The sequence below is a fragment of the Oryzias melastigma genome, linkage group LG17, assembly GCF_002922805.2.
Source record: "Oryzias melastigma strain HK-1 linkage group LG17, ASM292280v2, whole genome shotgun sequence".
Lineage (NCBI taxonomy): Eukaryota > Metazoa > Chordata > Actinopteri > Beloniformes > Adrianichthyidae > Oryzias > Oryzias melastigma.
The window spans coordinates 7,319,674-7,332,572 of NC_050528.1; the positions used below are offsets into that span (position 1 = coordinate 7,319,674).

The following is a 12,899-nucleotide window of genomic DNA, read 5'->3' on the forward strand; positions in this document are numbered from 1 at the left end:
ATTGATATAACTTCTGCAGAGGGACCTATTTCATTTTTTGTCTGAGGCCCCCAAACTGCTAAGTCCGCCAGTGGATTTAAATCCCACTGGAGTGTCAAATAAATGTTCCACTAAAACCTAGTAAACTTACATCTATGTCAAAAGCTTCGTTTCCACTGAGCGGTCGAGTATTTTCAGCGTTTCCATTAAACAATACCGACACGTATCTCCTGAAGGCCTCCATCCATTGTAGGTCCATAGTAAAATGGAGCAGGACAGTTGGGGCGGAGTCACTTTAGCCTCCCGTTGATTGGCAGAACGTTAGAAAGCACCAGTATAGCGCTAAGCTAGCTTCCTATTTCCTCTTTATGGCGGGATTCTTCTTAGCTGCCCTTAATCTTCTTTAAAAAAGGATTAAATTCTTGTTATAAACGATATACAAAAAGTAAAAGAATAAAAAGACGAGCCACTAGATGATCTTCATTGTTGTTACTTTTCTAGTTGTCGCACTACAATGACGCGCTAGCGGTCTACACCACGCATGCGGCGTGGAAACGAGGCGACATTTATTTCTGTGTCCAATCAGCAGCAACTTCATGATCTCAATCAATCCTCAAGTTGTTCATACTCTTAGTTAATTATTAATAATTATTTATTTTAATTCCAGAAATTGGAATTAAAATAGTATAAAAATGGGTTTCAAATTTGTATAAATACTGAGAGACTCAACAGTGTAAGAATTAACTAAATTTAGACCAAAAAAAGGTAAAATACAGAAACTAAAATAATATTTTGTGGGATTCTAAGAAAACAAAACGACTGTTGTGGTTGTCCAGGAAATATATTACAGTTCACTTTTTTGAAAGCATTTATTTAAAAAAAAAAACTTTTTTAGAAAAAAGAAAAATGGGGAAAACAATCGTGCCGTCAACTGATTTGAGCGAGTATTTATTCAGCCTGCTTTATCTCTTACACGTATCAGTGTTTGTGTCGGGGGCCATTCTTCCTGTGCACCTGTGCTCGTACTTCCTGCCTCAGTTCGCCCCACACTCCCCTCATCCCCCCCACCCTCAAACCGCATCCTTCACATTGTCACAGTAATATTTGTAGAAAAAAAAAAATAAAAAAAGAAGCATTTCTTCCTCCACAGACACAACAATGAATCGATGTGCAAGAAGGAACAGCAGGGTCTTCCCCATCTTTACCCCGCTTTACTGTACACAAACTTGCAGTCCCGATGAGAGAGAAAAAGCCACAGCTTCATGTGTGTGTGTGTTCACGTGTCACTCCTGGATGTGTTGTAAGGCGCGCTGGGAAGGATAGTCAATGCCTGAAGAGGAGTTCTGTTCCTGGATGTGATCGTAGGTTCGAGGGTAGTGACCTGCGTTCTGCTGGTAATAGTAGACCAGTTTCCTGGCAAACATTGGCTCCACCTACAAGCAAAAAAGTCCACGTGAGAAACACGAAACACACGTAACGTGTGTTGGTTTAGAGCACCACTTATCCAAAAGAGACCACGTGAAAGCATTTAGCTTTGAAAATGAGTAATTCACTAATAATGTTCATTTTATTAAGTTCTAAATACAGACATAAATGGCTAAAACTGCAGGTTCTTTGTCTAGTATGACAAAGTAATTTGCTTTAATGCAACATTTAACAGTTAAATGTTTGTGTAGCTTCTTGTGTTGGAATTAAAACATGTCAAAATACACAGATGAGGTTAAAAAAGATGCTATTAAAAGGTTATCCATCCATCCATCCATCTTCCTCCGCTTCATCCGGGACCGGGTCGCGGGGGCAGCAGTCTGAGCAAAGATGCCCAGACTTCCCTAAAAGGTTATCATGGTTCTAATTCCCGAGATACAGAGCGGGATTATCTAGTGGTCTGGATTTTAAAAGGAATTCGGACACCGTGCTCGCTACAGTTACATAGTACATAGTTACATTAAAAATTGGGTCATTTGGACCCCAAAAAACAGCGGATTTTTTTACTTCACTGGTGTCCATGGCAGAGAGAAATCATGTCTACCTTTGTCATGGAAGGGATGATAAATCAAGGGTGGGGTCATCTTGACCCCATAAGACACATGTGTCAAAGTCAAGGCCCAGGGGCCGGATCCGGCCCTCCGGGTAATTAAAGGGCCGATGTTATCTAAGGCTCATTTTCTAACTTGTATCATTTTGACAAAATATATTACTACTTATACTGAAAGTTATTTAAAGTTTAAGTTCATTTATACTGGAATAATATTACTGCCATTCTATTATCGATAATAATGTGAAAAAGTTACGGTTTTAAAGTTTTAAAAATTGGCATTTGGACTTTTTTGCTATTTACTCATATTTTTAGGCAATTTTGGAGTTTAGCTAATATTTCAGCTACATGCTAGCCGTTTTGGCCAATTTAAGCTATTTTTTTAAGCTTTTTTTGTTGCTGTTTTGGAGTTGGCTTATATTTACATGCTAGCTGTTTTGGCTAATTTAGGCTCTTTGTTCAGTTTTTTAAGCTATTAGCTAGTTTAGCTAATTTTTCAGGTACTGTTTTGGCTAACCTAAGTTTATTTTTTTATATATATTTAAGGCTAACTTGACATTTAGCTAATATTTAAGCTGGCTAGCAGCTTGAGCGTTTTTAGCCAACAATTTCAAAATCTTAAACTATCAGCACTAGCATCTTCATCGGCCAAATTCAGCTTACAGCATTAACACTAGCATTATAGCAGGCAATGCTATATATCGAGTTAGTAATTATGTGAAAAAAGTTATGGTTTTAACATTTAAAAAACTGCCAGTCTGGTAACTTTTTTGACTTTTTTGGTATTTACAAAGATTTTTAGGCTATTTTTTTTAGTTTAGCTAACATTTACGCTACATGCTATCTGCGTTGCCTAATTTAGGCTCTTTTTTCAGTTTTTTAGGCTATTTTGAAGTTGAGGTCATTTTTTGGGTACAGGCTAGCTGTTTTGGCTAACCTTAGTTTTTTTTTCTCTTTTAGGCTAAATTTGGTTTTAGCTAATATTTTAGCTGGCTATCAGCATCAGCATTTTTAGTTATCAATTTCAGCATCTTCAGCTATCAACACTAGCATCTCCATCGGCCAAATTCAGCTTACAGCATTCACCGTAGCATTATGGCAGGTAAGGCTATCTATGTAGTTAATAATTATGTTAGAAAGTTATGGTTTTTAAATGTAAAACATTTAGTTTTAGTGTGTTCAATAAATGTTTATCCTGTTTGGCCTGTGATATAAGGTTTGTTTTGGATTTTGGCCCCTTGTGTGATTGAGTTTGACACCCCTGCCAAAAGCGAGCATGAGGGTTAAAACATCACTGATTTTATGACGTAAAAATCAATTAAATATGAGCATTTTACGAAGACTTTATAAATCCAGTATGTTTTTATAATAAAAACATTTATGGTTTATAAAAAAAATAGTAGATTCGGACAACACTACAAAATGGCGAATGCACTATAAAGTCAGGCCGTTTTCTCTTACAGAGCGTCTCACACCTGGAACTGAATTCCCAGGACAATAAAACAACTGTAAAGTCTGAGCTCATTCAGCAAACAGATACAATCGTGGCTTTTAGTCAATCGAAAGTGCTACCACATCTCTGTTTAAATTTGATTGTTTCTTTGATATATATATATATATTGCTGTCACCTCTGTCCACCTATTTTTTTCCCTCATCTACATTTTTCCATAATTGTTGCTTCTATGTTTACGAATTTACTGTTCCGTTTTCCTATTGACAACCTCATCTATGTTGTTTCTGTATCTACTGCTACCTGATTTCTGTTATCTTTTCCTGTGTTGGTTTAACTTGTCTTTTTATTAAATCAACCAGTTCTATAGGAACTAAAGATGGAAATTAGCCTAAAAGGTTAAAATCGTATCTATTTTCAGTTTCAATGTGATATTAACATATGCTGTCCAAAACAAACTCTGTGAAGGAATTCGAACACCACCAACGATCATGATTTTTATTGTGTTTCATATTTTCCTGATTTAGACATACATACACTTAAGACATATGAGCAGATGTTGCTTTTTCACCTTTTTTAGTGAGACTGCAGTCACATTAACTTGCTTGTTTTTCTATTGTATCACTGTTCTGCTTAAGAATTCAACATTAAAGATTTCTGCCGACAGATGTAGAGAATCCATACAGGACGTGTTGTTGTCATAAATATAAGTCCATTCATTTTGTAAAACAGAAACTGATAAATAAGCTTTTAATTAACCTGTTTTTTATTATTTACTCACATCCATATAAAGTTATGGATTTCTTTTTTGTATTTTTATAAAATCCACTAAAAATTGTTAAGAAAATTCAAGAAAATTGAAATCGTGGCTTGCCAAAACCAATACTAATAGAGTTTTGATGGTAATTAAATGTTGTGATGCTGTATTTTATATGTTTTTATAATAAGTCTTATTGTGTGTATTTTATCGAATATGTATATGTGCTTTTTTGCATCATAGCAACAGATGAAAGCTCTCCGTCCCTTTTTAAATCAACTTTTATTTTTATTGCACAATACTGATCTGTCATCAGGATGATAAATAATCTATATTTGTAGATCATGTGTGTGCTGTACAGTGTGGTTTTTCTGGTTACATACTTGTGCAGTGATCATCTTCCTTGAACGTTGTGGGTCCGGATACTCGTCTCCAAAACACAGCACCACCTGGTGTCGGGGCAGATGCCGACCATTATGGGCAAAATCTTGCAAGTCTGGAGGCAGAAGAGCGAAACACATCAGAGAGGGACCGCTGTAACTTCAAACTCTACGAGTCACGCATGTCACATTACACATGCGTTCTTCAATGCACCGTGCTGCCTTCATGACCTTTTCCCCGATCACGATGACTTTATCTGGAAACTACTGATGTGGATGATGGAAATTTAACATGAAATGGCACAAAAAAACACTATCTTGTCACGCATTGTGGTGGACCACAGGAGGTGGGTGGGGACTTCACACACTTTGGCCCCCTGCTGAGAAGCACGAGTGACTTGTTTGTGCTACTTCAACACTGACAGAGGGACTTACCAGCTAAAAGCATCATCACATCCGTTATCGACAAGCAGGATCAATAACCACAAAAATGGATTAACTGTAATTGGTTTAAGCTATTTTTTAGTACAGAAAAAGGAATGTCTTAAAAGAAAATGAAAAAAAAAATAACTAGTAATTACTTTTTAATAGCTTTATAAACATGTTTAGGATTATCTGCACAAAATGAGAATTATATCAGTGGTTTTCTATTAGGTACAGTGATGCAATTGTTAAGCTTTGCTGAAGTTTGTGTTATTCTTTTATGCAAACCCTGATGCTTTTTCACATGTATACTGTCATTTGTGACGAACCTTCTTACACTTTTTTAATTGAAAAACATGTTTAAGATAGCACTAAATCGGAGGTCTGCAACCTTTGCCGGTAAAAGAGCCATTTGGGCCAGTTTGGTACTGATCAAAACCGCAAAAATTTTTATTTACCCTTTAAGGAAAATTTGATACTACTTTGCATCATTACATTGTTGTTTTTTATAATAAATATTATTCATTTTTTATATTTGGGCACAAATAAATACATAAATAATAAGATAAATTGGAGTTTTCTCAATGTGTAAAGTCTTTTTTTGTTTTTAAAGCAACTCATACAACTTTCTTTCAAAATAAAAGACTTCCTGTCGCAAACAGGAAATTAAGCAAATGTATTCCTAAACAATACGAGACAAAAATGAAATTTAATTTTGTTATACTTGAGGTCAGGGGTGTCAAACTCAATTTCACAAGGGGCCAAAATCCAAAACCCACCTTACGCCACAGGATAAACATTTATTGAACACACTAAAACAAATTTTTTTTAAACTTTAAAACTCTAACTTTTTAACATTATTATGAACTAGAAATATAGTATTACCTGTGACTAGTGTGAATGCTGTAAGCTGAATTTGTCTGCTGAAAATGCTAGTGCTGATAACTGAAAATGCTGAAATAGCTGAAATCACTAAATGCTGAGGCTGACAGCCTGCCAAAATATTAGCTAAATGCCAAATGCCTAAATGCCTAAAAAAAAGGAAAAAAAAACATAGGTTAGCCGAAACAGCTTGTATGTAGCTGAAAAACAGCTAAACTTAAAAATATCCTAAAAAAAAAACTAAAAAAAAAAAAAAACTAATTTAGCCGAAACAGTTAGCATGTACATGTTAGCCAAACTCCAAAATGGTCTAAAAAAATTTAAAAAGAGAAGGCTAATATTTGCCAAAACTACTAGCATTTGGTGTAAATATTAGCTAAACTCCAAAACAGCCTAAAAAAAATCTCACTAAATTCCAAAATAGTCCCAAAAGCTAGCATGACGCCAATTTTTAAAACTGTAACTTTTTAACATAATTATGAATAATAAAAAGGCAGGAATATTATTCCAGAATAAATCAACTTAAACCTTAAATAACTTTCAATATTTCGCTCTCCATTCAAATATATTTTTTCTAAATTATGCAAATTAGAAATAAGCGCAACATCTGGCCATTAATAACAATAAAATAAATGACCTGGAGGGCCGGATTTATTACCCGGAGGGCCGGATCCGGCCCGCGGGCCTCGACTTTGGCAGTGTGCTTTAGGTTTTAGTTTGGTGACTCATCATCCTTTTTCCTACTTACTACTGTTGTTAACTTAAACATGAAACATGATTGGTTAATGATAAGTAGAAAAAAACATTCTATGTTCACCTCAGTTATAAACTTATTAACTTAACTAAAATAAATTAAGTCAATACTACGTTAGCGACCTGTACTTTTAAAAATTACTATTATTTTATTTTTCTCTAGCCAGAGAGCCACTGTGGAGGCTCAGGTTGCAGATCCAGCTCTAAATAGATGCCTAAAAGAAAACATGGCGGCACATCAGCGCTTACCAATAAGGAACTGATGGGTGTCGAACAGTTTGCACGGCTGCTCCTTCTCCAGCTTGTTGGGTTTGTCCATAAACTGGGCCAGAGGTCCCTCCCAGTACACTCTCCCCTGACAGAGGCGCTTGGCGTACATCCCGTCAGCCGTCATCCACAGGAGCACCCCCTTCTCCAGAATGTTCGGAAGCATCTCGGCGCCCTGTCTCTGGGACTCGGGATACGGAAATGGAAAGAGAACCACTTCGGCTCCGCTGTGGAACTTGTCCTCCGGACACGGGGATGAGGAGGATGGAGAGGACGTGGACGAGGAGGAGGAAGTGATCCTACAACCTTCTGGGTTAGTGACAGTCACTTCCTTTACCAGGGACTCTCTGTAGTATAAGGACACATGCAGACTGAAATCTGAAAGAAACACAAACGTCTTAACTTAAACAATCACTCCTAATATTGTCTTTTCTTAGTAAGAAACACGTTTTAACATCAACATAAGCGGTTGCTACATCCCGTCTACCTGTTGTAACATTGTTGTGGTCCACTGCATACAAAGGGGGTTGAGACTCTGAAAGGTAGGTGTGGAATGAGAGCTGAAAACCTGCATTAAAAGAAAGATGTTTAAAAAACTATAAAGTGATTAAAGAAGAAGATTGTTCCTTCTTGACTAGTTTGAATCAATGGAAGAAATTAATTATAACTGCTTTATTTACCAAATTTAACCAGCAGAGTTTGATTAAACTATCTCACTCCGATTATCTTTTGATGTATTTTAAGTGTTTTATTTATGCCATTTTTAGCCAAAATCCTTTCATTTTCTAGGTCATAGTTTCTGCAAGATGGTAGTAATTGATTAGAAATCCACCTCTGAGTTGTGTTATTGTTTAGCCTTCACAAAAAAGCTATTTTTTTAAATATATTTTTTTGTCTGCTCTTAATTTACAACTTGAATAAAGAAATACGGAAAAATGCAAATTTGAGCAACATTTTTTTTTAAATCATGAGACAAATGCCACTAGAACATGTTAAAAATGTTATTTTCGTCAGAGTGGGTCTTCAATAAATGTATACTTTTTTGAAAATATGACATGAAATCATATGGCTAGGTTGATAAAATCAATTAATTGATTAAAAATGACCAGATAATCAATTCATAAAACTAGAGATCGATTTAGCACATAAAGCTAAAGTCTGCTAGCTTGATGCTAACGTTCAATGGAATTTCCCATAGGACGGCTAATGCTAACACTCAGTCAACCTAAACATACATTACTGACTAAATGAACATCTTTATTTACACACAGGTATGAATTTTCCAAACTCTTTTAAGGAAATATTTTTTTAAAGTAACCATTTGTGGTCTAAAACACAGTCGTTTTTTTAAAAATCATTCTTTCTTCTTCTTCTGGAATAAGGTGTACTGCTATTGCGCGATCGCCACCTAGAGGCTAAACTGAAACGCCTCCAAGAGATTATTTCACTAATACATTTTACAATATGTGAGCTGTATTAGATTAAAATAAATATATTCAAAACATATAAAAGATTACTCATGTATTTCTAAACAAATGTGTCTAAATGTGTAAACTTAAAATTGAATTGAAAGGATCAAAAGAATCAGGAAAAAAAATTTGGAATCAAATCTATCCAGGCTCTTGTGAATTGAATAATTTCTGGAAATTATTATCTATGAAAATGACTTTAAATTGCGTCTCACCGTTTTCCGTGTGTGACCCGGGCCAAGCCCGGCTGATTGATGGCGGGTAGGGACACTGGCCGTACTGCAGTTCTGCGTGCGGCCCGTGTAAATGTGGGCTGGACAGAACCTGCTGCTCTGGAGAAGGGTGGTAATCCCTCCAGTCCCTCCTCTCTTGAGAAACTACAAAAGGTACCTGGAGGCAGAGAAGAAACTTAGCGGGATTTGGTTGCAACTTCTGCATCAAACTGAGATGTAAAAAAAAAAAGTTGCTGACCTGGTTGCGCAGTGATGGGTAAGGCGGAATAAAGCCAATGGCATTGGAGTGTGGTGGCATCTCCTCTATACTGCTCATTTTCATTTCTGTAAATGTTTGAAATAAAAAAGTCTTCAAACTGCAAATATTAATATTCATTTTGCATTATTTTGCAGGGTAAGGAAAAATAATGTGGTGCATAATAGCGAACTTGGATAAATTTAGTAAGCTGTGAACATTTCATGCACTTGCTAAGCTGGGCTATTTTCATTTGCAGAGCAAGTACACAAAAGTGCACGTAGACTTTTGTTTACGAGAACCAAGCGTTACTCCTGATAACAAAAACTGCTCTGGTGTGACCAAAGCTGCTGTATGATGGCAGAGACTCAGTTATGCAAGGCCTGAGGTTGTCTGGCTGTCTTTTAAGCAGCTCGCGCTTAGTAACCGAAGCCCTCTAAAAAAAGCACTAGGGCTTTTTGGTTCATGCTTTGGCTTCCTTTGTGCTTCCTGCCTCATCCGACTCAACAGCAGCAGAGCGAATGTATGTGGCGCTCAGACTGTGTGAAAACACAACAGTGCTCTGCAGTTGCAGAGAAATCTTTGCCTTTGCACTGCAGACTTTTGATTCAACTCATAGTTTTTTTATCTTGTAGTTCTGATGCTACCCTTCCTCAACAGGGGTCCCCAAGGGGGGCTGGATCCAACCCACCTCCACTTTTGGCCCGGCCCCCAAACTGTTTGACCCAAAATAGACATTTTTTCAGTGTTTTAAGCTAATTTGTCATTTAGCTAATATTTCAGCTACATGCTAGCTGTTTTGGCTAATTCAGGCTTTTTCCAGCTTTTTAGGCTAATTTGGAGTTTAGCTATTGATTTTAGCTGTATGCTAGCTACTTTGGATACATTAGACATTTTCCAGCTTTTTAGGCTAACTTGGAGGTTAGCTAATATTGTAGCTTTATGCTACCTGCTTTGGCTAAATAAGACTTTTTCCTTTCTTTTTGTCTAATTTGTCATTTTGCTGATATTTCAGCTACATGCTAGCTGTTTTGGCTAATTCAGGCTTTTTAAGTTTTGTAGTCTAATTTGGAGTTAAGCTATTATTTTAGCTGTATGCTAGCTATTTTGGATACATTAAACATTTTCCAGCTTTTAGGCTAACTTGGAGTTTAGCTAATATTGTAGCTTTATATTACCTGCTTTGGCTAATTTAGACATGTTTCCCATTATTTTGGCTAATTTGGGATTTAGCTGATATTTCAGCTACATGCTAGCTGTTCAGGCTAATTTTGGCTTTTTCAGTTTTTTAGGTTAATTTGGAGTTTTGCTAATATTGTAGCTTTATGCTACTTGCTTTGGCTAAATAAGATATTTTCCTGTCTTTTTGGCTAATTTTTCATTTAGCTAATTTTTCAGCTACATGCTAACTGTTTTTGCTAATTTAGGCTTTTTCAGTTTTGTAGGCTAATTTGGAGTTTAGCTATTATTTTAGCTTTATGCTAGCTACTTTGGATAAATTAGACATGTGTCCTATTATTTTGGCTAATTTTGCATCTAGCTGATATTTTAGCTACATGCTAGCTGTTTTGATTAATTTTGTCTTTCTTCAGTTTTTTAGGCTAATTTGGAGTTTAGCTATTATTTTAGCTTTATGCTAGCTACTTTAGATAAATTAGATATTTTTCCAATTTTTAGGCTAATTTGGAGTTCACCTAATATTGTAGCTTTATGCTACGTGCTTCAGCTAAATTAGACATTTTTCCCATTGTTTTGTCTAATTTGGTATTTAGCTGATATTTCAGCTACATGCTAACTGTTTTGGCTAATTTAGGTTTTTTTCAGTTTTTTGGGCTAATTTGGAGTTTAACTAATATTGTAGCTTTATGGTACTTCTTTGGCTAAATAAGACATTTTCCTGTCTTTTTGGCAAATTTGTCATTTAGCTAATATTTCAGCTACATGCTAGCTGTTTAGGCAAATTTAGTTTTTTTAGTTACATCTTCGCTTTTTTTTTAGCTAGCTATCAACTTCAGTGTTTTCAACTATCAATTTAAGCATCTTCAGCTATTAGTCTATCGCAGGTAATGCTATACATTTAGTTTTTAACATGTTTCAGCATTATTTTTTTTCTATGAAAATTACAGAAATTATTTAAAATTTGCCTATGTTCAGCTTTCTGGAAAACCATAAATGTTTATGTTTAGGCTGTGATTGTTTCACTTTTTCTGTTAGCCTACAAACCGACCCCGGCCCCCCATCAGAGAAGAAAACAGGTATGTGGCCCTCACAAGAAAAAGTTTGGGGACCCCTGCTCTGCATAAACAGTTGTCCATACTCACCCTTTTTCACTCCCTCTGGAATTATTCTGTAAACTTTATACGGATCTGAGATGTCCAGTTGGCTTCTCTCCACTATTTCATCAAAGTCGTTGCTTTTATTAAGGGCGCAGCGGAGTCTGGTTTTCCATGTCGGAGGGTCTGGTTTGTCAATACCTTCCTTGTATTTTCCCTTGAACATCGCCCATGCCTAAAATAATATAGATATATATATATTCAACAGACTTATTTCTTTTTTAAAAAAAACTTCCTCTTCCCAAAACGAGAAACCAAACCATCCATTTTTTTTTCAAGAAACTTCTCAAATGTAACTGTTCATGAACATCACTTTTGAGGTGAGAAGAGAGTATGCCAAACCTTGAAGAGCGCAGCATCCTCTTCTCTGTTGTAGTCTTGTTTCCCTGCATGCTTCCACGGAATTCTAAAGATGCTTTTCTCCTCGTTTTCCCAAACCAAGCCAGGGTATCTCCTGCTGTCTATCTGATCGATCAGCCACTGCCTCAGCTTTCCATTGCCGCAGCTGCCTGGCACGCTGCTGTCTTCATCCAGGTTCATCTCTGCAAAAGAAACTTTCACATTAATTGGAAAACATGAACATTCTCATTAAAAGAGCATTTAAAAAGTTGATTACTTGAGTTCCACATGCTGGCTAACAAGCCTCAGTGCTACAGCTGCTTTGGCGCTTTCACTTCAACCAAGTTGTGACTAACAATTTGGGGGACAATCCTGTTCAAAGCATTACAGGAAGTGAGTAATAAAAGGAATCACATGTGGCCGTTCTGTGTCAAAAAAATGTGACTCATTTACGCAAATAATTGCACATCAAGCAATTTCTGTTTTCATAAAGTAGAACCCTGCAACTCTCAAATATTTTCTATAAATACATGTTTGCATCACCTAATGCTGAGAGAGATTGATTGGTTTTGTAGGAGCTTACCTTCAGATGCGCAGGGGGCCCCCACTGTAAATTGCTGGCGGGGATCTTGGGGTCCTGCTCTTAAACCTTTTTCACATCTTGATTTTTTTTTTCTTTTTAGGGAGGAGCTTCGGGGGCTCAGAGAAGTTCAAGAAGAGATGTGCTGTAATTTGGCGCGTTCGCTTTTCTGAAAGCCTAAAAGCGCCCACGCAGCGGCGGCGTGGGGAATCCCTCTAGTGACACCCTGAACGCAGATCACAACGGAATGGAACAATTTACAGTTCCCATCACTAAATATCCCAAAAATAATAATAAAAAAACACCTAAAAAAGAAAATCTGGTTCAATTAAATGTCAACTGATAGGAAATTGCTTAAAAATACCTAAATATGTTTAAGTTGTATCAGAAACTGACATATTGCATGATTAAAACAGCAAAAAAAACAAACTAATTTAAAATACAAGATTATTTCAAGTGTAAACCATTTGTAACACTGCCCTCCAGTGGCTGCACATGCACATATACCCTGTTTACAGGTCAAAACAATTCTCTCTGAATTTAATTCTTTTAATAATTAATGTCTGCTTTATTCTCATTTCTGAGTTTAAAATTCAACCAAGTCCAAAGTCTTGTGAGATCATGGTGGCTCGATGCTCCCATGCATGACCTTCGTTGCTCATCAGACAAACAGGAAGAGACCCAGGAAGCGGCGCTGAACAGCACACAGAACATGCATGATCACATTTAGTGTCAGCACCCACCGACCACCAACCTCATGTTGCTCCTGGGTTGCAGCAACTA

General features: G+C 36.5%; 1 protein-coding gene and 1 long non-coding RNA gene across 2 annotated transcripts in view; both read right to left on the bottom strand.

Moving 5' to 3' along the window:
• LOC112147147 overlaps positions 1 to 621 on the bottom strand; it is a 3,692-nt gene extending 3,071 nt beyond the window's left edge. Inside the window, exon 1 of the long non-coding RNA XR_002919408.2 lies at positions 131 to 621. This is a non-coding gene — a long non-coding RNA (uncharacterized LOC112147147). The remainder of the gene's footprint in view (positions 1 to 130) is intronic.
• Positions 622 to 667: 46 nt separating this feature from the next.
• Positions 668 to 12,803, bottom strand: irf4a (interferon regulatory factor 4a). The gene is made up of 9 exons (XM_024273180.2): positions 12,120 to 12,803; positions 11,540 to 11,739; positions 11,186 to 11,372; positions 8,868 to 8,953; positions 8,612 to 8,786; positions 7,415 to 7,495; positions 6,910 to 7,305; positions 4,606 to 4,718; positions 668 to 1,412 (listed from the first exon to the last, which is right to left on the bottom strand). The coding sequence occupies exons 2-9, from the start codon at positions 11,735 to 11,737 to the stop codon at positions 1,263 to 1,265; spliced, it is 1,386 nt and encodes a 461-aa protein (XP_024128948.1). The 5' UTR covers positions 11,738 to 11,739; positions 12,120 to 12,803; the 3' UTR covers positions 668 to 1,262.
• Between the last annotated feature and the right edge of the window lie 96 nt (positions 12,804 to 12,899).